Source organism: Nothoprocta perdicaria, unplaced genomic scaffold (genome assembly GCF_003342845.1).
Source record: "Nothoprocta perdicaria isolate Ctin4 unplaced genomic scaffold, notPer1 scaffold_137, whole genome shotgun sequence".
Lineage (NCBI taxonomy): Eukaryota > Metazoa > Chordata > Aves > Tinamiformes > Tinamidae > Nothoprocta > Nothoprocta perdicaria.
The window spans coordinates 649,733-659,970 of NW_020454505.1; the positions used below are offsets into that span (position 1 = coordinate 649,733).

The 10,238-nt window shown below is 41.8% G+C and overlaps 1 protein-coding gene across 1 annotated transcript in view; it reads left to right on the forward strand.

Moving 5' to 3' along the window:
* Positions 1 to 1,038: 1,038 nt before the first annotated feature.
* SMAD9 (SMAD family member 9) overlaps positions 1,039 to 10,238 on the forward strand; it is a 21,008-nt gene continuing 11,808 nt past the window's right edge. The window contains exons 1-2 of the mRNA XM_026033940.1: positions 1,039 to 1,653; positions 7,833 to 8,090. Of these exons, the coding sequence (XP_025889725.1) occupies positions 1,242 to 1,653; positions 7,833 to 8,090 (670 nt within the window). The 5' untranslated portion in view covers positions 1,039 to 1,241. The remainder of the gene's footprint in view (positions 1,654 to 7,832; positions 8,091 to 10,238) is intronic.

The following is a 10,238-nucleotide window of genomic DNA, read 5'->3' on the forward strand; positions in this document are numbered from 1 at the left end:
AAAGAAGTTGCTCCTCACCTGGAGACGGAACTTCTTGTGTTTCAGAACACAAGGATCAGGATCTGTGAAGTTTATTTAAAGCASTAAATAGCTTGACACACAAAGATATTTTCCTCAGAGTTCCAGTCAGTGGAAATATGTCATTTTCAGCTAAAATTAGACTGGCTCCAGCTATACTAAAAAAAAAAGAAAAAAAAAAGAAAAATGGAAAAAAAAAGAAAAGGAGAGGGGAAGCAAAACCTCAAGAGCTAAATTCTTTCTGTTGGACTTCCTCAGATATAGCAGCTCCTAACAGAAACAACTCAAGATCCTTCCAGCGTRAACTCTATCCAAATGTCTGTGATTTTCATCCAAAAAGGTTTGAACTGTTGGGGACAGCAAAGCAGACTGACTAAGCAAACAAGTCTCTCTTGCATGTGAGAGAATGTAAATAATCTTAGAGAATAACAGTAGATCTTCCAGAGGTACTAAGTGAAAACTGGAAATAGCTGAATTTTAAATGAGTTTTGCAGTTTGAGGGGAAGAGGGGGACTGACTTTGGAAAAAAAATACTCACTAGTCTCATCAGATTTGATATAACATGTTTAATTTTATAAAAGATGCTTTGGCTGAACCTACATCCACCAACTTAAAAGAAAAAATAAAAGCAACAGCTTTTTTTTCTTTAAATTCTTTTTTCTTTATTTTTTTCTTTAAATTCTTCTTTTTTTCTTTAAATTCTTTCTTTAAAGAAAAAACTTTCTTTCTTTAAAATAACCTTGACCTTGCAACATTTTGCTTTGTGCATTAAACTCTAAACATAGACAAAAGTGAGTAGACACTTGATGCTTTCTGGGATCTAATGCTAAAACGTATGTGGAGGGCAGTGGGGAGAGACTTGGACCTAAAATAGAGAGCAGAAAACAAATAGAAAACCATTGCGAATTAAATACACATTTTGAGTATTCTTTCTTTCAAACAACTTGTATTAAAAGAACAATGAAGGGAGTCTGTGGAGCCTAACTATGTATTGTGTTGTTATTCCAGGCTTCATCAGCAGTTTCTTGATGTCTGCGGAGTTCTGAGATTGACCCTGCTGCAGCACTTGCAACCAGCGCCTGAGATTACAAAAGCGTGTGTGTGGAAGAACCTCTCTCTGAAGGAAGCTGCCCTCTGAGTTTTGTGGAAATTTCGTCCAAGCCTTGGGAGGCAGGAGGGCAAATCTTGCTTCTGTTGGCACTGGTGCGTAATCTCGTCTTCTTATGCACTCCAGCACCCCTATCAGCTCCTTGTTCTCCTTCACCAGCCCTGCAGTGAAAAGGCTGCTGGGCTGGAAACAAGGAGATGAAGAGGAGAAGTGGGCAGAAAAGGCTGTCGATTCCTTGGTGAAGAAACTGAAGAAGAAAAAAGGTGCCATGGAAGAACTGGAACGGGCTCTGAGCTGCCCTGGCCAGCCCAGCAAATGTGTCACGATCCCACGGTCCTTGGACGGCCGGCTGCAAGTGTCTCACCGCAAGGGGCTCCCACACGTCATCTACTGCCGAGTGTGGCGCTGGCCTGATTTGCAGTCTCATCATGAACTGAAACCCCTGGAATGTTGCGAGTTCCCATTTGGCTCCAAGCAGAAAGAAGTGTGCATTAACCCCTACCACTACCGGCGAGTGGAAACCCCAGGTAATTCTGTCACCTGCAAATGACTCCCAGCTCTCTACTAGCTCTTGCACTGGCAGGTCCATACTCGGCCTACGCTGGAAACAGAAAAGGCTCTGTTGGATGGAAATACCTTTCTGCCCTTCAGCGTCCAGATCAAGGGCCACGAGCAGCTCTGTGCTTGGGGTCCTCATTGCAGGTCCAAGGTGGCAGAGCCCTCGCAGGGCAGGATCTTGTCCAGGGTACTGAAAAGAGCCTCCCTTGTAGCACATGGAGGTGCCAGCTGCCCCACGATCCCTCTCTCTACAGACCAGTGTTGCTGGGGTGGCCATTTGTTTGAGATCTAGGCACCAGTAAGTCTTCTTACCTTGGCTGAGAATGCCTCGTTCTCAGAAAGCTGAAAATTGGCTCATTAATCTACAGGAAAAATGTCTCACCAGCTCTCTCTTTAGAAATTAGGGTTGTACTCAGGGAATTCCTCCTAAAATGCCTGATRGATGTCTTGTCTTCAGTGAGAATTACATATCTGGATGGATARTTTATAGGAAAGTGCTCCATCAAGTTCTCACAGAACTTTGAACTTTGAATTTTGATTCTTTTGATGTGATTGGAATGATCCTCTTTAAACTAGACATGATCAACCTTGAAAACTCRTGCCCTAACTCAAAGGTCATTTAATTGGTCTGTGCCAATGAAATAGTTCAACAGCTGATGTAAAATTATAGTGTTCAGTATTGACTTCCATAGGCGTCATAGAAAGCAGGCTGGCAGAGACCTTAAGGGGTCATCCTATTCCCTTCTGTTYCTACCCCTAAACAAAACAAAACAAATGTGTTTTAAAGTGAAGTCTAATATCCTTGATCTTCACAGCCTTAGCAAGCATAAGAATCTGTTRCTTTGCTATTGTTACAGTTCAGAAAGCTTTCTAGTGTCTAACCTAGCTTTCCCTTGCTGCCAAAAATCACAGCAATTTAATTTACTAATGGGTACAGTTGTTAAGAATATGCTTATTATTCTGTGATTACTCTTAGTCTGGCATGAACTTTACTCTGAGGTGACATTAGAGTCAGATAAGTTAGCTGTGAGATGTTTCTTTTCATGGGGATAAAACAAGGGAAAGACATTTGTTAACATCTACTAAACAACAAGGACTGTTCCCCTCCCTCATAGTTCTTCTGCTGCAGGGGAGATGTCATTCTGAAATTGTACCATCTGARCTGCTGTAAACATTGTCACAACTAAAACTTTACAGCTGCAGTGAGCGGTGCCTGTTGTCAACAATTTTTGCTATAAAGAGTTGGTGTTCTGGCTTGCTAAAATAAACCCTTCAAGAATCTAAGAAAAGATGCTCATAAAATATCCCATTTTGTGTATCTTTCTCTYTGAAAGCTCTAGCCTTTAGTGTCTTCTCGTTTCTTCTAGCACGGCCCCTGGGTAGTTAATGGAGTCTCCCCAGTGTGGTAGCTGACAGCACTGCAAAGTGCTGGTTTAAGTCCAACTCTTTAGAGCTGCTTGGTGCCTCTAACAAATGTTAGTTCTGGGATAATCCAGCAGCTGCTAAATGACTTCCAAGGCTAGTTATTAGCCTGTGAAGCAGTCTGGCAACATGTTTATTAGTAAATGAAACGGGCCAAGGTGCAGGCCTGTGACACTGTTAGCATGCTCCCTACCATGGCTTTGATTCATGCAGACTAGTCATTCCCCAAACAACACTACGGGGGTGGAAACTGCCTCCATGGCACTTTGGGCATTTTGGATATGAGCGCCATAAAAAGAACAACTTGATCAAATCTGYTGGAGCCATAGCTGCAGAGAGAGCCTAGATGGCTGCAAGGGGCAGCCATGCAGCTCTGGGCCACAGGACCTTTRGTAGCAGTGCTGGGAAAAACCGTGGTGAGGGAGCAAAAGAAATGGAAGTGAGGAGGATGTGATAGCAGGCAGGTCACTGCAGAAATGCGTGGGAATGAGTGATACAGATACCTGTGTGGGAATGAGTGATACAGGTGCCAGGCCTTTCAAGCAACGATCCTATTTTGACTACTGGAAACCCTTTCTATTCAGGCTCTCAGTAACCCTGCACGTATGCAGGGAGATCCCCTGAATCTTTGCTTCTCCAACTAAGGAATTCACCCATTAAAGTTATTCAACTAAGGAATCCACCCATTAAAGTTATTCAGCATTTCCTTATAACCCAGGGACCTGAAATATTTTCATACAAATGCCCATCATTTTTGGTTCAATTTCTATCACTGTAGTCTGTCTCACTGAGACAACCACTWTGTGACCAGATCCTTTAACTATTATTCAAAGTGAATGAGTTGTGTTGAAGACAGAAGGATGTCACGTTCATTGTTGCTTCCAGTATCCCCAGTAAGTCGCTTCTTTTCAGGCCTGCTAAGCAACAGATGCTGTTTAAAAAAACTACAGCAAGTATTTCCCTTATTTTGTGTAAGATCTCTGTGCAGAATGGGGTTAGTCTACTTAGTCTAAAGGTCTAGGCATGATGGTTAAGCTTTCCTTCCCTTCTTCCACATTCTGGAGAAGTCTGAATGGATCACTGTCAGCAGAAGCTGCAATTTCAGAAAATATAAAAGCTGTCTAGGCATTTGCCCTATTAACCTATTATTTTTAAATGAGATCATTCATGTGTAGATAATGGTGGTTCTAATGTGCTCTGCTGCTGTAGACTGCAGGAGCCTAAGTGAACTTTTGACTTGGACTAGAAGATCGCCCTAGCCAAGCCTGGGTGGGAGGAAGAAGTGGTAATTTCCCAGTTGGAAGACCACYTGATGATCCATAGTGATGATCTATGGCCTGTAGTATGGCCATATGGATATGGTTGTGRATATAGAGAACAGATGGATCTTACCAGAGAATAAAGCTGCAAGGTATAGTATACTCCTAAGAGTGGGGCTGATGTATCAGAAATAGCAGTGTGAGTGTTGTACCTGGAATAAAATAACGGGGCAGGTAAATTGCTCACTAGCACGTGAAGTCCCAGGATCTGCAAACACAGGAACAGAGAGGATTCCAGCAAGAACTACTGCAGCTAAGAGAGTAGGAGAGAGCCAAGTGCAGGAAAGGCAGCAGCAGGAGTTGTTATTTGTTTTCAAATGAGAAAACATCATCAGCAGAGGTATGCAAAGAAGGAAGGATCCTAGTTTTAGATGGAGAATAGTAGGTATAAGAAAGTGCCCCACGGAGTGGAGAGAGTATGGACAAATTATGAGTGCAGATTGGCCCTGAAGGCCAATCTGGCCCCAGTCAATGTTTCAGTTCATGCCTCTTTTCACGCTTCCTTCAGAACGATTGAGACTTAGAGAGTGACATCTGTTACCAAAAGAGCAAGGAGAACAAATCCCCTCTGGGGATTTTTTTTAGTCACAAGCAACAAAACATCCAAATTCCTCTCCTCTACATTGGCTTTAGCCCTGTAGGCATCCATAGAACAGTCAGTGGAAAGATTGAGTGAGGTGGCAAAAACTGTACCACAGAGCAGAAATTAGTATCCTGGACAGAGCTGGGAATTAGTTCAAGGCATTGCAAAGCCTGAAAATTCCTCTTGCTGACTTACTCAGGGCGAGTCAAAGGCTTCCCCTGGCAAGTGCTGTTCACATAACCAAATTCTCAGCTTTCATTTAAAAAAGGAATTGTGTTGAGTTCTCACAGGGCTAAAGAAAGCTGCTTCAATATGAATGGTGCATGCAGGGACTAGTGCCAGCTCCCAAGCACAGCTGTCCCTTCCTCAGTAACTCTGCTCCCTGCAGAGTGCACAGAGATCACTGCTTTTTCCATTTTCCAGGGCTGCTGATCAGCAAGTGCTGGGTAGCTACRAACCTGGCAAAAAACAGGCCATTTTCAAGCTAGAATGTGGGAAAAGCCCAGAAGGAGCAGCAGCTTTCACCCCAGAGCTGCTTACAGGAACATGGATGGRGCAGGACTCAGCTGACCAAAAACACATCTGCAGTGTGATCACTTCTGTGGTGGTCTTGTCCCAACACAGGGCAGATGAGCTGAGCACTAGGAGAGTCTTGTTTCTCTCCRCTGGCTGTAAGGAGAGCTTAGAGGGATCAATGCAGCTCGGAAGTGAATGCTGCATTGCCAATGCATCCTACCTGGGGAGTTAAGGAAATCCAGAAACCTAAGGAAGAGGTAAAAAGCAAAAATATTTTCCTCTACCAAAGAGCTACCAAGTGGGTGACTACACAATTGTCCTCCCACAAAGATGGTTGAAGGGAAGAAAACAGGCTTTCAGAGTACTGGCGCTGTGCTGGCTAGAGACTCGAAATGCAGTCACCAGAGAAGGGTCTACACATAGTYTCTTAACAAGAAACCCAGTGCCTGTGTTCCTGGATGGGTGAGAAGATAACATTTACAGTGCATCCCCTGTCATCAGTCCAATCCTTTCTATGTTTTTAGCATTCAGATCTTCAGTCCTTAGGCAATTGGCAAATTCGCAAATGGTCTATTCCAGTGCCTTGGCAGGAGAGCAATTTAATCAGTGCCCCAGCTGCAAGATAGTGCTATAGCAAGCTGGAAGCTGAAAATATGGCATTTGTACCAGGCACTGATCTGCTGCCTGATAGAGGCTGCCCTGTTTAGAGCAGTCAGTGTGCAGTGATGTCCAGTGTGCAGGAGAAGTTCTCCTACAGCCTCTTCTCTTGCACATGCTTTGCATTATCTATGTATTTGCTTTAGAGCAATTACTCTACTCTTTCATTAGGTTGGATAAATGAGAGTTGAATGTAACTAAAAGGTGTTCCCCAACCTACCTAAAAAGAAYTAGCCTTACTCAGACAGAGCTTTTGAGTCCAAACAATATATGAAAACACTTTCAAACAACATGTTCGTGTCAGCATTTATAACCAATATGCCACTTGCTATTTTTTTCCATGAACTGGTAAAAACAGACATGCTGCTGGGTTTTCGACCAAAGCAACTGTTGACACTAAGTCAATCTATATAAGCCTGTTGTATTGTTCTAATGTTGAGACAACTCATCTTGTCACAATAACCAACTTGCTTCCTTATCTTCTCTGGAGGTTTTCGATCTCTCTGCTAACAAGCAGGGATTCCTTCCCCCTACTTGTGTTTAAGGCTTTAACTAAGGCACTTAGATGCTTAATTATCCTCTACAGCCAGTAAAGAAATCTTGGGGTACAAAAATTGCCCACTGTAAGTGCCATTCTCTCCCTAAGGACTACAGATGGCTCCAGCTAAGGCCTGAAGTCCCATATTCAGAAACATTTAACACACCTCTTTGTGTTCTAAACTATGGGCTACATCTTTATAAATAACTCACCTAATAAACCTTTTAAAGCATTTTGACTGGTCCTGCTGTTGCTCCTGTTATGTCAGAATTCAAGTTTTCAGGTCAGCTTTTAGTTCTTCAATGCACTGATGCCGTTGCAGATGTGACAATATGAGATACATACAAAAAMGAGAGTGTGTGAGGAGAGAAGATATTTTCCACTAGATCAAGTTGGGAGAATTTGTATTTCAGTTTTCTGACCAGCTTTTTTCATGTTTTGACTACCAAGCATTGACATTTGTCTCCTCATGCTATATGTTTTTTAAGTAWATTGCAAGGGCTAAATGTATATTGCTGCAATATTTGAATTACCACTTACATTTCTTTTTAAAGATTCTGCTGTCTGGTTGGCAGCATTTTCTGGCACCTGAAAACCTTTTAAATCTGGTCTCTAGCTTCTGGTCTATGTTTCTTTTTGCTCATCTGTAAAATGCTAGTGGTAAAATAATGCAGTGTACTTGCTGAGCACTGTTAATTATAATTAAACTTGTCTCTGAATTTGGCAAAGCCTAATCATAATATTTATCAACTCCTGAATTTTTCAGCCTTCAGGAGAAGCAATATGTAACTTTGAGAGAAAGAAATTTGCCACTTGCATTTTTGTAATATATCTATGTGTACATACTGTACATGTAAATTCTATGCACAGTTGAGGAAWGAGTCCCTTTTTGCACATAGAACTGCTGSAACTGGCTGCAAAACTGAAGAAGAAAAAAGAAAAAAAGGAAAAGAATYGTATTTTTACTGTGGAACAGGTTTGTTGCACCTCAATGAGTATCAGACAAAAATATTTAGGTAGCACAGAATAYACCACTCAGCCTTACCTACAAAGGGATGTATTTACTGAAGTGCAGTTGTAACTGAATTTTTTCCATTCTGTTTTTGCTTCCAGTGCTACCTCCTGTACTAGTTCCAAGGCACAGTGAGTTTAACCCTCACCTCAGCCTGCTGGCCAAGTTCAGAAACACTTCCCTGCACAGCGAGCCGCTGATGCCGCACAATGCCACCTACCCCGACTCCTTCCAGCACCCTCCGTGTACTCCTTTCCCATCCTCACCCAGCCACATGTTCTCCCAGTCACCCAACAGCATCAGCTATCCCAATTCACCGGGAAGCTCCTCTGGACCAGGAAGCCCATATCAGCTCACAGGTAAGAGCTCATGTCTCATGAGCTTCAACATGTSTCTCCATGGCAGCAGAGGTTCTTGCAAGGACCTGGGTTCAGGAGAGATTCTTTAACTCACRTCAGGCTGTCCCTGTGCACTGAACGGTTGCGCAGGATGGACCTGGAGTAAGATTTCTTGTCTTTGTTTCTTTGCCTCATCTACCAGTCTTTCTGATGGATGTTGAATGGCCTAAAAGCCACAGTCATGCCACTCCTGCAAGTGTCTGAGTGAGCGCTCACAATTACTATAAGGAGAAAATTCAGGACAACAGCAGGTGAGCCAGGCCACCTCCTGACCATCCATGCTTCTGATAACAATCCATGGAAGAGAGTATTTGCAACACCTACGTTAGGCACCTCTAATAGAGGTAATCACAACAGGGACCTTTAGCAGCTTCATCAACAGAGATAGGCAAAATCGTGAAATCAGTATGTAGAAATATTTGCTAATGTATAATGATCCCTCTGACTGTAGAAATTTCAGGAAATTAAGATATTTTTCAATTTGACTGAACATTCAGCGAAGTCATCAGGCAACTTCTTGTGCCTTCAGTKCATGTTTTTTCTGCTCCACATCTCCAAGCTCAGCAGGGTTAACTCTCTCGAATTGTTTGTACTGTGAACTCCTTACTTGGTAGTGTTCTGGTTACCTAAGAATTTAACTATGCAATTGTTATTAAATACACCAAGAAGGTGTCATGCTACACAACTCAGGGCTGGCTTTAATGTGAAAAGTCACTGCTGCACTTTGTTGCAGCTCCAAAGTAATTCCAGCAGTCCCAGCTTTTTTATAAAGATGAATGCAGATCAGAGTCTTTTAACTTAATGTTTTAATATTTCAACTATAAAACATTTAAATTAATATCCTCAATATCTATTTTGATCTTAAGTGTGGGAAAGATGTTTATTTTTACATGTTATTTGTAGTGCTTTAACTTCCTTTCAAGCTGGACATTTTCAACATAGCACAATGTTTTTCTTTCCTTGTCCATCTGAATCCACTGAATTTTTGTTCATTTCTACTCCAAATACGTAGTCGGATTAACTCATTGAGCAACATCCAAACACTGTGGCAAGTAGTAGGACTTGTTTATCTTCTCCAATTCTTATCCTTTTCTTTTGCCTCAGTGTAACTGCGATCAATTCAGTATAGCTGGTCCTGACAGGTAAATCAGGTCCACTCCAAGCTATATGCCCCTGACTTGTGTATTTACCTGAACTGGGGACCTTGCAAAGCCACTTAGAAATGGAAGTGGCTCAACCTGAGCTTCAGTGTATCAAAGCTGACTGAATGCTGATAGTGTAATTTGCTTGTGTAACTATCAGAGATTGCTSACTATATAATGCAACAGCCAGGAGTAACTTTAGGGACTCCAAGTGGGATTGTGTGACCATATAGAGATGTCAACAATGTAAAATTCTGTGTGTGCTTTAATTGACTCCTATATGCATTAATATGCATTCTTAAATAGTATTGATTTCATCTTAAGGTATTTGTCTAAAGAAGCTGCGATGCATTGCACCTGGAAGTGCCTATTTTTCTTTAATGAGTATAAGGAGATCTCATGGYGGCGAGTTCAGATTTAGACATCTCAGATATATGTGTAACCATATTAATACTTTCTGTAACCTTTATTCTCTTCCATTGTTTCTTGATTTTTTTTTTTGTTATCATTCTCACTTGTTGCATTTTCTGTGGAAGGGTTGTATCTTCCATATGTTAGGTATATTGCCTAGCGGTATTTCCAAATCCTGGACACTGCTTAAACAGAATTAATAATGCCCCTGTGCCTTGGAAGATTCARTAGTCTTATTATGACATGATCCTCATTTATCCACTGCAGGTAAAGTGGCTCTATTTTAGGGAGTCAGCCAAGAAACTAAATACAAAAGAGGGACTTTCAACCTAAGCCTAAGTTAAACTCTGAACTTACTAAGCAGACCCCTAGTCTGGCAAACTTATCCTGCAGACTCCTGCAAAAGTCCCTTATATAGTCCTGTAAGTTATTCATAGGCCTACCAAGTTTGTTTAAGTGAGTGAAGTTACTTACTTAGACATCCCTGCTTGTGCAGGCATTAGGTTTTCTAATATGAAATTGTGAATGCCTACTATATAGAACCACCTTTTTTTTT